This window comes from Plectropomus leopardus, chromosome 17 (genome assembly GCF_008729295.1).
Source record: "Plectropomus leopardus isolate mb chromosome 17, YSFRI_Pleo_2.0, whole genome shotgun sequence".
Classification (NCBI taxonomy): domain Eukaryota; kingdom Metazoa; phylum Chordata; class Actinopteri; order Perciformes; family Serranidae; genus Plectropomus; species Plectropomus leopardus.
Genome location: NC_056479.1, coordinates 24,932,489 through 24,949,113, shown reverse-complemented (window position 1 = coordinate 24,949,113; position 16,625 = coordinate 24,932,489). Strand labels below are relative to the sequence as shown.

Below are 16,625 nucleotides of genomic sequence, written 5' to 3'. Positions count from 1 at the left end.
GAAAGGAGATTAATTTGTGGACATTTGTCAATGAATCGGCATAAAATATTTTCTTCATGTTCAAAGAGTTTGATTCAAAAACAAAGACACATGGTGTAGTATTCTATATGCTTTTACATGTGATTCCATGTATGTTACAGCCATGCAGCTTGTTCTAATAACACACATGAACGAACACATTTGGTCATGAACAAAAAAACATTTGCTGCTGCACAGGCTGCATTAATAAAGTTAAGTCATCTGACTATTTATAGCAGGGACATGTGACGACACTAACATTTAAAATTCTTACATGTGTATTAGACAAATGAATGACATCAACACAACTCCTCTTTTAATAACAAGGCACTTATTGTTTAACTGCACTGGAGCTGCTTACTGGTTCAGTGTTAAAGTGTATGCTGTTATAATGATGTCGATAGTTGAGTAGGCTTAAAGCCCAGTGCATCGCTACAGGATGAATCGTGCGTCCGCATCTGACGCTGAGTGCCACGGACCAAGCGGGGTTTTTTGGATGCTCTGGGAGTGAGACCAGGCTGTTTCAAACATGTCTGGAACTGGTTTGTGAGAGAATTCAGGTGCTGGTTCACTTGCATGTTTGCCATGTAAATGCAACGCAGTTGGTGGATGAGATGGAGCATGCATACTCAACTTGGCCTTTATTAGTTAAAAGCTAAAATAAATTAAGATAAATAAAAAACACATCAGTCTCCTGCCCATTCACTCAGCCACTCCTGACACTGTGTCCTCTGCTCCTCACTCTCCTCCTCAGTCCTTTGTTCCCTGCATCCTTTCCTCCTCTCCTCCTCCTTTCTCGCTCTCTCTCTCTTCTCCTTTTTGATCTTTCTGTCTTCCTCCATCTTTTGCTCCAGCAGCGCCCCCACAGTGGCCGTCAGTGTCCGTAATGAGCGCTGCGGGAGCCACTTGGCGTCCACCGCGGGGAGGAAGGGGTCTCCTGCAGAGACGAGCAGGGGCTCAGGTTCCAGGGGAATGTGGAGGAGGTGGGCGTGCAGCATCATGCGGTAGGGGGTGTCGTCTGTTCCCGAGCTGTAGGTGAAGTCCCCGACGATGGGATGGCCTATTGCGCTGCAGTGGACCCTCAACTGGTGGGTTCGTCCTGTGAGGGAAAGCAGCCAGACAGGCAGAAAGACAGACAGACAAAAGTTCATAGTGACCTTGACCTTTGACCAAAATCCAATCAGTTCATCCTTGAGTCCAAGTGGATGTTTGTGCCAAATTTGAGGAAATTCCCTCAAGGCATTCTTGAGCTTTTGATATTAACGAGAATGGGCAGGGCATGAGGTCTTAGTGACCTTTGACCACCAAAATCTAATAAGTTTGTGCCAAATCTGAAGAATTTTCTCAAGGCCTTCGTGAAATGCTGCCTATATGACAATGGGATATACGGACAATCCAAAAACATGTGCCTGCATAAAAACTTGATGGCAGTTTTGGAAGTGTAAACTGTCAAAATAAGATTTGTTTCAAAATGAGGTGACAAGATAAATGTGTAATGTTTTTCTCAGCTGAAAAGGAGAAAATGAGTATCATTACCAGTGAGTGGCTGCAGTAGCACCTTGGTCACAGGTTCTCCATCATACAAACCGTACTCTAACACCGTTAGCTCAGTTTGGCAAGGCTTGGGGTTCTCACAACCTGACAAGAGAAGGATGTGGGGGATCAGCAACAAACACAAAAATAGGCTGTTATTACCTTCACAGTGTACTTCTCACTAATTCTATGCAAATGTTTCATATGTAAAACTTTAAATGCAAATTAGGTGTACTCCCATAAACAAACAGTGCAAGCCAAACAAGGTTAATTTACCTTCTGATCCCTCAATACACATCATGTGTGTTTTTCCCTCTGAGGAGTTCTTGCCGATGGAGAAGTCCAAAGTTTGAGTCTCTTCTTCCACCCAGCCCCGTAGCTTTGAAGCAAAGTAAAATGGAATTAATTCTATTTCCTTACAGATCTTTATGATCACACAAAAGAGAATGTGAGGAATTACTTGGGACAAATAGCCAAAAAGAACATGTTGTAATGTTAGCATGAGTGTCACTGATTTTGAGATGCATACCAGAGCAAGGTAGGCTTTGGTGACGGTTCGGTCCTTAAAGCAGCGGTACGCTCGGCCGGCAGCAGCTTTATTGAGGGCGACACAAAGAGCTCCACTTGTGGAGAAATCCAGCTGATGACAGAACCTGTTAAGGGGGAAGATTGATTAATTGATGGATTGATTGACTGATTTATTTTATTTACGTTGCATGTAGACAATGTGTCCAACCCTCATGGGTTTATGAGACACCTAAATTGCAGCTGCAGCTGTCAAATAATTCATTACATTTCATTTCAAAGATTAGAAATTGTTTTACAGCTTGGTTTTTAAACAAAATATTCTGCCTTCTTTCCCAAGCTTGTGCAAAAAAATTCGCATCTAAAAAGGTTCTCTTCCTGAAGCACAACTCAAGTTTTTCATATTCATCCAACCAAAACAAGGTATAAACTGACAACATTTTAGTAAAAAATACATTTCTAAAAAGTACATTTCTCAAGTCATCATAAACAGGGCATCAAAACAAAAAATGAACCTCAATCTCAATATCACCTAGATCACACAACAAACAGAAACGGAAAGAAACACGATGAGACTGTTACTGACTTCAATTATAAGCATGATGTGTATGAACTGATGTTGTTGGTGTGATTCTGACCTGAATCCATAGTAGGTGCTCGGGTCTGCCAGCTGAGGGAAGCGGTGCCGGAGTTGCGCCTGCACAGTGTGTTTCTCGTACCACATCTTGCTGTCAATGCGGATGTCCCAGTGTTTGTCCACCACGATGTAGTCATCGCTCTGGTATAGCACACTGAGGCTGTCCAGGCTGGCGGGCTCTGTGGTCATCATGTTCAGCGTTTAACTGACACAAATCCAACAGCCCTGCAGAGACCTGGAGGATGTCTGGATATTAAATACATTAAATTATTTAAATAAAGGTTTGAATTTCACTGTGTAACTATGACCTAATCTGACTGTGAGCAAGTATGCAGATTATCCTTAAAATTTACTGGATGTTCAGTACAAATGTCAACCAAATCCAGTGAAAAATAAGTAATTGGTGAGGCTTAAAACCCAATAACAAAAAATATGAATTTAGCTTAAAGGGCTAAACATAAAAAAGACTGAAAATCATAATGTAAGCAGTTTGGGGATTAGAGCTGTGGGATTATGCAAAATTCCGTGAATTTAATGAAAGTTTTTAAGAGAAATTTGTCTAGAAAACCCATAATATAAAATGAGAGAAGTTGTGTTCTTGGTAAACAGGCATAAAATGAGTATTAATCACAGTGCTGCATCACATAACCATGTTAAAGACTCTGAGAGAGAACAGGCTGATAGTAGCCTCTCGTGTCTGAGGAATCATCGTAAATAAATACATAAGTGACTTCTGCCGCATTAAAGCAGAGCACAAATACCTTGTAAAACAACTTTTTGGTTTAGCAGCAGCACATGATGCGCTGCTTAGCATGTTAGCACCGGTGCTTTGCTAGCTCTTGCATGCTAATATCATGAGATAAATAGCTATTTGTTAGCTTCGCGATATTCAAACTGACCCAAAAACTTACTTTTGATGATTCGCCGAGAATAGTGTGTCGTATATTTCCTCGACGTAGCCAAAGTGGGCGTAAAACTGTGAGAAAACACAGATGTAAACACAACCACAAGTAGCGCTGTCGGCGTCAGCTGTGCAGCCGCATGTTCTTCTTCTTCGCTCTTTATTATTACGGCCAATGTGAACAGCGCCCCCTACTGTACTGGAGCGAATAACACCGCGGGATCAATGAGTAGGATTATTGAGTTATATGGATAACTTTGTAGAGGAAACGTTTTTTTAAATCTTATTTTATTGTTTATTTGTTAAGTTTGTTAATTAGTTTATTTGTTAATCAATACTTACTTTAACACTTACATCAGACAGTGTTAAAGATCTCGGTTTAACCCTTGAAAGTTAATCATTTTGCATCTGGCAGTAAAAATTAAAATAACAACAACAATAATAAAAATAATGGTTAAAACCTCAATAATATAGAAAGGAGTAAAATTAGAATGTATTCTGTGACTGAAGTGGACATTTGTGGAGTATGAGAACAAAAAATGTTTTAAGAAATTTGCCTTTAAAAATAGAGTTATACATTGCAAATTGCCATATATTTTTAACAAAATAATAATACACAAAAGGTCAATAGGGTAAAAAAAAAATGTACAACCATACATACAACCATAAAACTTCCCTTGTTGATTACTTATATTAAGTACAAATATTTTTTGTACTGCAGATTTCTGTTTTGTCTTCCCTTAGAATTAAAGCATAACTACTTTGTTTATTCCATTTTAATATTCCTTTCAATAAAGCAGATTACTGTAATTTCATCTCCTCTCCTGAATAGCTTTCTAAGAACTTTTTTCAGTGGACACATTATGGATTATGGCAATATTATTGAACATGAAACATAGGAATCCTTAATCTTGATACAGGGGATTATATATATATTGCATTGGTTAACTCCACCTTCTGGTCCAATTTTCATGATACTTGGTGGAAAGATGCAGAATGGACCAAGGAAGAAACAGTTCAAATTTGTAGTAGATCTGAATCACGAGGCGGATACACAAATCATTTTTCATTTTCGTTAACATTTGGGTCTTTGGTCATGTGAGGGTCTGTGCTCTCTGAGTGCCCTTCTAGTTTCATGTGTTCCTGCTCTGTCAGGATTGTTCCAGGTCACTCACACATTATTCATGGCACCTATAATCCCTCACCTCGACCTCACCACGACACTTCCATCTGTCAGGGGTCACCGGCTCTGATGACACGCTCCATCCAGCAGTGTGAGCGTGTTGTATTTGAGATGATGAAATGCTGTTGTGTTTTGTGTTTGACTGTGTTCTGTTCTGTTTCTTGTTCGAGCTGTAAATGATGATGAAACTCTGCCCCGATACTTCCTGGATCATCGGAGAGTAGTAACCCTGGAGCAGGGGCATTTAGGTGACAGAGACAAAGAACCAAACTTAGATATTCAACCAAAATGCATAAAGTTTAGGGATCTGATTGGCCACTCCTGGATCCCCCAACAGAAGGCAGTAGATTCTTGATTTGTGAATATGAATGAACAAAAACAAGAATTAGGGCTGTACAATATATCGTTCCTTTATTGTCATTGCAATGTCAACATGCGTGATGAACACACACACACACACACACGATGTTGGGATCTTTGAGTTAGTCAAAAGAGATTATCAGTAGAAAAATTTAAAAGGTTACTATCATTCTTTTTTTATGGGTGCCTTTTTTGCTCAGTTTAATTCTTTCAATACATTTGTTTAATTAACAACTAATTTGCTTGCTTTTTATTATTCTGAAACAAACCAATCACCAGAATTAATGTTGCAATTTATGTTTCTGCAAACCACAGATAGCTTACATATGCCATTATGTAATGGATACAATGAAACTTTATGTTTCAAAAACTGTGTTTAATGTTTGGTTATTTTTAAGTTTAGTCACAAAAAACACTTGGTTTTGGCTTAAATTACCGATCTTTGGTGGCACTAACTCAGCAGCGAATGCAGCAATGTCTTGATAAACAACATCAAAATAAGTTTTTTTTAAAAAATGCTTTTTTGTGGTGCTATTCTGGCAGAAGACATAGTAATAACTCACTAAAACACAGTGGATTTTGCTGTTTGTTGGTCTCAAATGGTGTCAGCTTTGTCTCTTTCGAAATGTTGATATGATGTGTATGAAACATACAAATGTAACTTTATCCATGGTTCTTCAAGCAACTGGGATGCATAGTTGTTTGTTTTGGGGCTTTTGTTAAACACCACTGTAAAAAAGACAAAAATGAAAACTTAATTTTAGTAAGATCTTGGCTAATAACACTTTGCTTATTACTTTGGAGTCACAAGTCGTACATATTTAATGATATTAAGTGAAATCACAATAGGTGAAGTGTATTTGGCATCTCATACTGAAAGAGTCTGTCAAGGCAAAAAAAAAAGATCAAAACGTCAAAAAAAACTTCTGTAATCAGTCCTTCATTATAATCATCTAAACACTATGACACTAAACACACGCTATGACCCCCCTGATAGTTCATAGAGAACACATATATTTGCACATAACGTAACATGCTATCATAGAGTGCATTTAGTAATTTTAACAACTATACTAAATATTTACAACTGATAATGGGCTTTATAAATAAAACTGACTTGACTTGACATTATTAGCAAGTGCTGATTTTTGACATAATGCATCGTGCTGACATAATGTGCAGGTTGAATAAAGTGCAGCCTCTTTCATTAAGTAATCCCCAAACACAGCCAGGTTTGAATCTGTTTTTAGCTAAGAAGATCAAGAATTATTATATAATTAGGATTTCATAACCCAATCTGCTTTCCATTGTGTGTGTGTGCGCGCGAGAGACAGGTGTTACTACTGACATGTGGGGTTGTGTCTCTATTGTTGGGTTTCTGGTTATTGTTGCGTAACATTTCAGAGCAAATCATATTAGAGAGCTGAGTGGCAGATCGGCAGGTTTACCTGAGCATGCACTCTGTGACAAGAAAGCATCACACAAACACACACACACACACACAAACAAAGATGCACGTGGCATCACGCAGTTTTAGTGGAAATCACAAACGTTTCAGTCAGATAACGGAGAGGACAAAGAGGAGAGAGGCTTCGCTGACAGATGTTAAAGACATTTTTTATGATCTCTTTTTGCAACAACAAGGATCTGTTTTTTTCTTGGTCTAAAACTGGATACTCTGTTGATTTGTAACTATATAATTTTAAGTATTTACTGGAAATATTGCCAAATTTCAGTTTCATCTTTTGTTTTTGGCTCTGTGAATGAAAAAGTACCCGGATGTTATTATACTTCTCTGGATTTATCCTTCACACTCTTTGAGGCGTTTAGGAGCTCGGTGCAGAACTGGAACTAGTCTGATAAATGCGTCTACAACATCAGCTGTGTCTTGGGTCTTTCCTAAAACTGGTCGGTTTCCTCCACAGGTGTGAGTATTCGTGCTGTCTGGACATAGCTATTTTGGAGGGAAAAGAACAGATACGTTGATCGTAGAAAAGACAATACAAACTGTGGACAAGCTGTCCTGGCTCCTGCAGTGTTGTGATCTGACTGCACACTATGGAGAATAAGTCGTTTCTGCAGGCTCGCTGTGAGGAGCCCATAATGACATCAGACTGGGGCGTCCCTCTGCTGCTGGCTCTGCTGCTGCTGGCACTGATCTACACCTTCCTCTACCTGCCAGCCTCCGCTCAGCGGGCCCTGCTGGAGCAGGCGCTCAGAAGCAATAACACAACCACAGCAGTGACCACACCGGGCAAGGAGGACTGGCTCACAGAGGAGTAATGACAAACAGACGAAGAGCTTTATCAACGGACAAGTGGACATGTGACAGCAGGGTGCTATGACCTTGAGTAGATTGTGTGGATTAACCTGCTCATAATTCGGTTTTTACTCTCCTGTAGGACAAAATGACAATTTGTAGCAGACTGATTAAACTGATCTGAAACGAACAGATTCAGAGGACACACTGGATTACCTTTTCTTAAACTTGATAGCATTTTTAACCACTCTTCATGACCTACAACTGACTGAATGGCATCAAAGGACAAACCTATGGGGGCTAAAACACAACATGAAAAACAAAAAAGCTGAAAAAGCATGATCATATTTTGACAGGAGAGAAGCAAACTTCTACTGTAACTGTTGTTAGTGGCCTCTAGAGGTTGAGAGAGATTAAAAATGACCTGGTCTTCTTTACTTTACTTTGGGGAGGTGCTGATCCACCTCTTTTCTTTTTGTTTGCCTTTCTCAAAGATAAAAATAATAGCGAGCACTCGCACAAACACTCATTTCATGAGTTTGCAGAGAGCCGAACAAGAACATTGATCATATCTGTGGTAAATATGATACAGCAGCCAACAGTCAGATAGCCCAGCTCAGCATAAAACAGGGAAAAAACATGCTATATCCACAATTTTACGCTTTTTTTTTAAACAAACAAACAAGACAGCTTGTGTGGTCAATTTTCTTCTTTAACTCTCCACAAGGAAGCAAATAAACATTTCCCAAAAGCAGGCTATGGCTTGAAAACTATAAGATGTGGTATTGATATATGTTATTAAACAGGTATTAAAAGTTTGCTCCACTTTTTTTTGCCACGTTGTAGAATGGAAATACTTCAAGAGAGTAAGGGTCACTTTTTAAATTATTATTAATCATTATTATATATCATTACCATAGCAATATTTCCATATTAGCCAAGTTTCGTCTTTTGAAGAATCACATCAATCTCCTAAATGGGTTTAATGAGTTCAATGAGTTCAGCCTCTGTCAGCTTATGTAACGTTGTTCAAAAACTACCAGGATTTGCTTCTTGTTTTTTGCATGTATCAGTCATCTAGCTGAGTACTGGTGGATATTCATCGCTTTGTATCACCTAAATAAAATTCAAACTTATCTTGAACTGAAAACAGGGTGAGAGTGTGTGTGTTGTATAACTCTATGATGATTATACGTTCAGACTGTAGCCCGAGGAGGAAGAGTGAGTAATTTATCTCATCACAGAAACACCAACACTGCAGTTTTTCAGACGACGAGAATTAAGTGTTATAGTATTATCTTTTTAATTCAAAGAGTTTTTTTTCTTTACATGTCTCGGTGAAGGATTCACAAAACCATCTCAGTGAATTAGATGTAAATTTCTTGATTGCAACGTCAAAAAACTGGCACAAAGCATATTAAAATGGTAAAAACTGACATTTATGTAAGATTTTACACACTGTTTGGTTAAATTATTAATTAATTATGTGGTCATGTCTTTAACCAACTGAGTCATCCTGTTCATAAAATATCTATATAAATAACTTCATTAAGTATCACAAGACAGAAACAGAAGATTGCACTTTTATCAGTTTTGAAAAGCAAAACTTTTTTTTATTATTATTCTTGAAGATATAGTTTGACATTTTGGGAAATAAACTTCTTAACAAACTCTCTGATTTGATTTGATGTCTGCATGGCAAAATGAAGCTACTTTTGTTTAGCTTAGCATAAAGACTTGAAACAAATAGAAACAGCTAGCCTAGCTCTGTGCAAAAATGACAAAATCCACCTGCCGTCACCTATAAATCTCACCAAATAACACGTCACATCTTCCTTGTTTAAGCTCTAATCAGCACTACTGTTGCTTTATGAGCATGCAGGACAAATATTTTAAAAGAGACATGTTCCTGATTGTTTGAATTGCCTTTATTAAAAGATACAGGATACTAGATTTGACACCAATATTTTGAGGATGCAGCACTTGATCGTTACAGGCTGGAGCTTCAAACACAGACGACTGTTTCCAGCTGTCTGTGCCTTTAAAAATATCCCTGTAAATAACTGTATCTGCAGTATATGGCAATCATTGACATCTGGATATTGCGTCAGTATCTTTTTTTTTGTCATCACATTAAATTTTACAATAAAGTTGTAAAAAAAGGAAGAGAGAATCTCGCTAAACCATGCAACACCCAACAAGCCAACATTTACAGTTAGTCTTAGATCACGAACATTTCAAATGGTATTTCAGTGTTCAGTATGTTCAGCAACAATGACGATATCATATCCAAAGACTCAACACGATAATATTTCTTTTTTTTTTTTCAGGGAAAATAATTCATCCCTTATACTTCTCAGCAAGTACTCCATTTTTCAGCTACCATCGTAAAATGTTTCATTAATGTTCAAAGCAGATTTTATTCACATCTTTGTCCTTGGTTTATGAGAGAGGTTTAGAAAGGGCCGGTTTTTCATTTTTACGGAATGAATAGTATCAAATCCTACATTACAGACATGCATCTCTTTCTACAATATGCACAGTTCAGTTACAGTCTTTAATTGGTCTGCTCTGATGAAACGCTCCACAAAAGACTCGAGAAAAATGATGTTTTGAGAGCAAACGTTAAAAAACACCACGTCCAAGTTTGATCGATGTTGATGCATGTAGTGCACTTCGTGAGAAGAGGTGACTCATCTTTTTAAACCAGTTTGATTGATTTGAAAAGACAATATTTGGATAATTAGAGTGTGATCTTATTAAAGGATTCTAAAACATTACTTTCTGTCCTGTAGAATTCTTCATGTATTTTTACTATCAATCTGTTTTTCTCAGAAAATTTGTAATTATAAAATAAAATGATGAGTGACCGACAGTTTGTGCTCCCCCAAAGACAAAAACAAAAGGATTATGTAACTCCATTTTATCAGTCTTTGTCTCGACTCTATTTGGGGGATAATCATGCTCTAAATTTTGGGACTACAGCTCTCATAGCTGAGAGTATAAAGTTGCCGGTGGTTAAGGGCCAGTTTTCTCTTTTGCCAATACACATACATTTTTGCAAACTGGATCCATTAAAGAAATTAGCTCTTATCAGTTCCTGTTTGCAGTTTTTTCATGGTTGTACAGAAAACTATCACTGAATAAATTTTGAAGAAAACTTAAAAACATGATGATGCTCAGAGAAGTTCTGGAGTTAAAATATCATTTCTTCCCAGTGATTTTTGAGTAGATTTATGAACATGATGGACATCAGAGATAATGATACCCTGGAGATCCTGTAAGTCACACTGAATCAAAAATATGTGAGTTGTGACTAAGAGAAGAAGTGTACGTTTCGGCACAAAATGCAGCAATCAGACACAATTGCACAAACACGGTCCACACAAGTATGCAAAAACGCTACCTTTTTGAACATACTGAACGTGCGTTCTTCAGAGGATGTTGTAACGTGCCTAGTATGAGACAGCTGTTTTGATTGTGAAACTTGCGAGTTTTAAGGGAGCTGAATGACAACGTGTCATAAATAAATGTGCTAATGCACACAAACATGTTCAGCTCGAGCTTTGCTGTGTTTGTCATGAGCAGAAGTGAAATGGAAGGGGTCAGCTAAATTTGCTCATTTGTGTGGACCATGTATGTGTCCTCAGAGTTTTAAGGCCTCCGTGAGCTGCTTGTCGTCACACAGTATTTTTGCCTCATGTCATTCCCCTCTGCGCCCTCTTTTATGCCAAAAACACACCAAGATGCAATGAAATGTGTCCTGCAGCCAGTTGCCATGCAACATCTATGGAAAGCTGCAGCGGCTGCTCGAGCTGCGGCCCTGTGATTCTGCAGAAAGTGCCTCCAAACTAAAAGTTGGGGATAGTTTAACTTTTTGCAGCAGTACCTGCATTAGCAAGCAGACTCCTATGACCCCTGTCACATGTTGACTAATGGTATAAAAGAATCTCTTCCCCCCATAAGACACATGAACTTGGTGTGTTTTTGGTGTTACTCTTTTATTTCTAAACTTTTTAACAAATGTTGTGACATGTGAATCCAGAGTTCCTGCTAGTGTTGTGGTACTTGAGATCGGTCTTGGTCTCGAGACCACTTTTAGAGGGTCTCGGACGTAGCAGACTCTGGATTTTTAATCGAGATCACAACATATTTATTTGTTAACATAATTACAGTGACTGGATCTAAAAATCCAGCCAATCATGTACGTCATTTGCAGTTTGCTGTTTTTGTCACTGATAACGTCTGCCACCCTTCATATCAATCAGAGGAACATTGTACACACATCTTGGTCTTGTCTTGGTCTCAGCATACTCTGGTCTCAGTCAAGTCTTGGTCTCGGTTAGTATGGTCTTATCTAAAACACTAGTTCCTACTGAGCATCCAAATGCACTTAGTTTAAATATTTCACCTCTTCTCTTTGGGGAAGTCTGTTTTACAGATATCACTTGTAATTATGTAGTGTTTGTATTTATTGTATTTCCTTTTGTGCCACAAACTGCTTCTGCAGACCCTCCACTGCTGATACGTGGAGGCAGGGCGGGACAAAGGAAAGTAAAAGTAAAGGGAAACATCTCAAAAGCTTCGTCATGTGGACAGCTGTGGATGGATGGGTTTTTAGATCTAGAAGAATCTGGAAGAAGGACATAAATGCAGGGACAGAAGGCAGAGAGAGGGGGCACTCTTTTCTTTGAAAGTCCCCGTCAGGACACCTGCATTAAAGACAAGGAAGAAAAGGTAAAAGAGGAGAAAAAGGAGGAAGAGGAGGAGAAGGAGAGCCTCCTTTCACAGGTCGAGACAGGAGAGGGTGAAAGGAGAAAAAAAAGGGGGTGAAAAAGGGAAGAGTAGCATCATCTCTCTCACTCTATTCGTCCCAGTCATTTTTGATGTCCAGGTTCCACTCCCACTCCAAGTAGACAATCTTGTCGTCATCGATGAAGCGGGACTTGAACTGATAGTGGCCGCGCGATATCATGCCTTTGGGTGCCTCCTCAAACGGGCATAGAAACTCGATCTCGTCTGCCTTCGGGCCGTAACTTCCCACCATGTACGACACCTTGTCCACTGCAGGAAGACAAAATGGACACTTGGGGGATAGCACTAACTAATATGGAAAAAGTTGCTCAACCTTTTGAAACGTGGATCAAATCTAATTTCTTGTGCTGCATTTCAGATGCTTTTCACACGCTTATGAACCTTGAGCAGATCAGTCAGATTTCTTTTGAAAACACAAATAAAAAGCAATAAATTGGTAAAAAAAAGTGGAAAGAAAACAACCTAAGACAGAGTCTTTAAAAAGAGAGAAAACTATTACAAATTATATTTAATAAAACAGGGGAAAATGTTATTAATGATTACTATATATTTAAAATTATGCTACAGAATATATATTTAAGATTTTTTTGTTTTTAACATTGTTCTCTAGGTCAGTTCATTTTTTTCATTGTGTTTTGTTTTTCTTTTACTGCTTATTTTCTAATAAGTTTAACTTTTTACTTTTTTGTGCACGTTTTTGTAATAAAATAAGCCGCATTGATCAGGTTTCAAAGGGTTAAATCTGACAAAGGCTCCAGATGGAGCTGTGTGAAGTCTAGTAGTGATATCACTTGAGTAAGTGTCAGTTGGGGCTGAAAATTACAAACTACTACAATAAAAATCTGGACTGTGGTGAAAGAATTAAACTCAGCAGATTATTGCAGCCTCATCGCTCCTCGTCTCTGTTCACAAATCCCAATCAGACCATAAATTTAAATATAAAAGCTGTTTTTAAAATATCTCATGACTTAAAGGACTATTTTACCTGAAAAATGTCCTTTTGAATATCTACCCCTCCAGATTTTACAAGATTAGGTATGTGCACATGTGTACTTTTATTCATGTCTCTTTCTTGCTGAATGTACACACCTGCACAATACATGGCATATTTTGATGTAAAAATGGGTAGATTTTAGGTCATAAATGGTAACTGTTTGCATGCTTCTTTTTGTCCACTGCAATAACTAATCTTAATGTTGCAATAGCACATGACGGATGCATAGCTGCATTTGAAGTGATCTGTTCTTAAGTGCATTTGGTCAGACTGCAGGCCATAAATTACATGTTCAGTTGGTTTGTTGTCACTTATGACTATCTTGTCATCATTGAGAAAACTAGATGAGTGGACTTGCATATGGTCTTAAAGGTCATTTGGAAAATATCTTACCTGTTATTCCTTTTCTCGTGGTCGAATGATGGTACCGCAAGCCAGAAACGATTTCTCTGTTCACCTGCAGACACACACAGTTTCATCAAATCTTCAAATCTTATTGTGGGATTTTCTGTCAGTTACTGACAAAACTTGCAAAGTTAGCATAAACCTAAAGTGACATGAACTTATCAGGCACTACCACACAAAATGTCACCAGTGTATGAACGTGTGTGTGAATGGGTGAATGTGATTTGTAGTGTGAAAGCACTAAGAGCAAATCCTTTATACCATTCTCTTAAACCCTCTCAATCTTTAGGTTTTTAAACATGATTTCTGCTAAATATTTCAATTTAGAATGACATCAATACTTCCCCTCCGAGCCACAGAAGACTTCAAATGACTGTTTTCACAAGCAGAAGTCCTTGTGAGAAGTAAACTAAACTTTAATCATTCAACATTGAAGCAACATTGATTGTAACAGTGTACCTAGTGGAAATGTGTTTTCTTCATATGTCAGATATAAAAAAAAAAAAAAGACATCATCAGGTAGAAAACAGTGAAAATTACAAATTCCAAAGCAAAAGCTCAGAATGACAGCCAGAAATAATAATATGCATGTTTTTGATGGCTGTGGGATCAAAAACTGCAGTTTGAATGGGTTTAATAGTGCATATTTTGCACTTATGAATGCTACAATTTTGTTCACACAGTGTGTTTTAGACTTATTATTATATAATTTCAAGATGAAAGTTTTATCCAAAAACAAAATGTTTCTACAGGTTAAAGCCACATTTACTGACACAAAATACTGATTTCCATGCTGATTTCTTTCCATGCCACGAAAAATGCTCTCACACGCAGACTATCGAGAGCTTTGCTTGTTCTGTGTGAGGCTGCATTAAAGGACGGCAGCGGAGCTGTTTGTCCAGCAGGTGTCCTCGCAGCAGAGCAGAGTCACGCACTGAGCTTTTTGGTCAGTTTCAGCACATCTGCCTCTCCCTTCAGAATCAAGTCCCTGGAGTATACTGCCTCTAGTCTACCCGCACACACACACTTGTGCACAAACACCCGCGCACACACAAACACACACACACTTTCTGTCTACAGAGAAGGGGATAGAAAAGGGAATCATATCCAAAATCAAAATTAAATTTAAAAAAAAATGGGAATTTGAACATTATAACTGAAGATGACAAATGGGAGGAAACATTCAAAGCTGGATATAAATTAAATTATAAGTCCTGTATGGAGAGAATTTAAATGGAAGGTGAAAACTCCATTAATTACTTCAAAACACAGTAAAACATCTGAAATGTGCCGGAGGGGCTGCAGACTGGTGGCAGACACCACACACATATTCTGGGACTGGCCAAAAATCCAGGACTACTGGAAAAATACGAAAAGACTAATTAAGAGGTTACTAGGAATAGGATCAGGAATCTAGTTACCTTTTTTCCCCTTGCTTCTGTTTTGTTTTGTTGTTTGTTTTTAACTTTAGTTTATTATCATTATTATTATTGTTGTTGTTTTGCCATATTTGTATATTTCATATTTCTTGTGGTCTTTTATATAAACTGTGAACCGCAAAGTGGGAGGTATATGCTGAATTAATAAGTACATTCTGGGAAGTAATATTACCACTGAATATGTACTTAGTAGTATTGAAGATGGACATGAAAAGGCCAAAAGTATGATAAGTATGTGAATTTACTGTGAACATCTCCTCCATGTTCTGTGTTGTATGTATGTGTTTTCTTTGTTTTGTTGTTCTTGTGGCTAACTAACAGGGCAAATGTAGGAAAACTTAATAACTCTTAATGTTATAACAGTTCCATAAACATCCTCTCTAAATCCTCGGGGTACGCTCTTTCTTTTGTGTATAACTGCTCTGTGTTTCCTTTCAAAATCTCTTCGTCCCTTGTCTGTATTTATTTATAGTGGACATGAGATGGAGATTCAGCGTGGGAAATCGCTGCTGTGTGTTTATAGGAGAGCAGAGAAGTTTATTTGTAGCAGAGACGGAGAAGGAAGGGGACGGAGGCGTGAGAAAGTGATGATGAGCAGGGACAGAAAAGATAAAGACCAAGAAAAGATGAAGCCGAGAAAGGAAAAAAGGTGATGCGAGGGAGAGGAGCAAAAAGTGAGACACGAAATCGATATAATAGTTGCTGCGATATCTCACTTAAAGCCAAACTTGTCAGCCTGCTGGTGGAATTAGAGGAAAAAGTCAGGGGGATCACTAACGTTAGCGAGAGCCATCCTCTGGGTGTCTATTTCTATCTCAGTCCATTTAACCCTTTAAAACCTGGATCGTCATCAGTTCTCTTGTGCCCTTCCCAAGAATTTAAACCTCTGAAACATTAAGCAGATTTGTGTGATTTCTTTCAAAGACATGGGGAAAAAAGGTAATAAGCAACTTTGCATGAAATGTCTCTCAAACTGTGAAAAATTTGTAAAAGGTGACAAGAATATAACTTCAAAAATAAGCTAAAAAAAAGAGAAAGAATTATTAGAAAATATTATTATTTGAAATAAATAAAGAAAAATACCAAAAAACTCTATTTATAATTATAATAATTGTCAGAAATTCTGATTTTATTTTAGTTTTATTTAATTTCCTGTTTTGGTTATTTTACTTTTATTTTTATTTTTGTTTGACTAATTTTGGGTAATTTTCTTGTAACTATTTTTTTTGATAATTGGTCATTTTTTTAAGTTACTCATTGCCTGCTTTCCATGTTTTAAAAGAAATTAAGGCTATTTCAGCTTACTTAAATTGTCATCCATAGAGCCTAGCATGACAATTAATGCTATCAAACAATTAAAAGGTAATGAATTTCTAATTTCAGAAAATCAAATCAATAGTGAGACTTCAGAAACTTCTGGAGTTAAAAGACAAGTTGCCTCTCAGCATTAATCCTTACTGGCACTATAAAATGAAACAGCACTGAAAAGACTCATTAAATATGAAAATGGGCTCGTTTGATATTGTGGCTTGATTGCACAGTACGTGGTGGCTTA

At 37.7% G+C, this 16,625-nt stretch overlaps 2 protein-coding genes across 4 annotated transcripts in view; both read right to left on the bottom strand.

Moving 5' to 3' along the window:
* Positions 1–455: 455 nt before the first annotated feature.
* rpusd1 (RNA pseudouridine synthase domain containing 1) lies at positions 456–3,734 on the bottom strand. 2 transcript variants are annotated; one of them, XM_042505267.1, is made up of 6 exons: positions 3,625–3,734; positions 2,715–2,959; positions 2,081–2,204; positions 1,828–1,930; positions 1,555–1,656; positions 456–1,117 (listed from the first exon to the last, which is right to left on the bottom strand). In XM_042505267.1, the coding sequence occupies exons 2-6, from the start codon at positions 2,903–2,905 to the stop codon at positions 705–707; spliced, it is 933 nt and encodes a 310-aa protein (XP_042361201.1). In that variant the 5' UTR covers positions 2,906–2,959; positions 3,625–3,734; the 3' UTR covers positions 456–704. The 2 variants fall into 2 exon arrangements, with proteins under 2 accessions (XP_042361201.1, XP_042361203.1); XM_042505269.1 differs by having other exon boundaries at positions 2,715–2,948.
* Positions 3,735–9,332: 5,598 nt separating this feature from the next.
* The window catches only part of arhgdig (Rho GDP dissociation inhibitor (GDI) gamma), a 35,457-nt gene continuing 28,164 nt past the window's right edge, over positions 9,333–16,625 (bottom strand). For both annotated transcript variants that reach the window (XM_042505865.1, XM_042505864.1), the window contains exons 5-6: positions 13,620–13,683; positions 9,333–12,481 (exon numbers count right to left, since the gene is read on the bottom strand). In XM_042505865.1, the coding sequence (XP_042361799.1) occupies positions 12,282–12,481; positions 13,620–13,683 (264 nt within the window). In that variant the 3' untranslated portion in view covers positions 9,333–12,281. The remainder of the gene's footprint in view (positions 12,482–13,619; positions 13,684–16,625) is intronic.

Excerpts from the sequence above, each read along its gene's own strand:
- rpusd1 (XM_042505267.1), bottom strand. The coding sequence starts at position 2,905 with ATGATGACCACAGAGCCCGCCAGCCTGGACAGCCTCAGTGTGCTATAC. Across the intron at positions 1,657-1,827 it reads GTGTATTGAGGGATCAGAAG|GTTGTGAGAACCCCAAGCCT; the intron begins GTAAATTAACCT and ends TTCTCTTGTCAG. Across the intron at positions 1,118-1,554 it reads GCTACTGCAGCCACTCACTG|GACGAACCCACCAGTTGAGG; the intron begins GTAATGATACTC and ends TTTCCCTCACAG.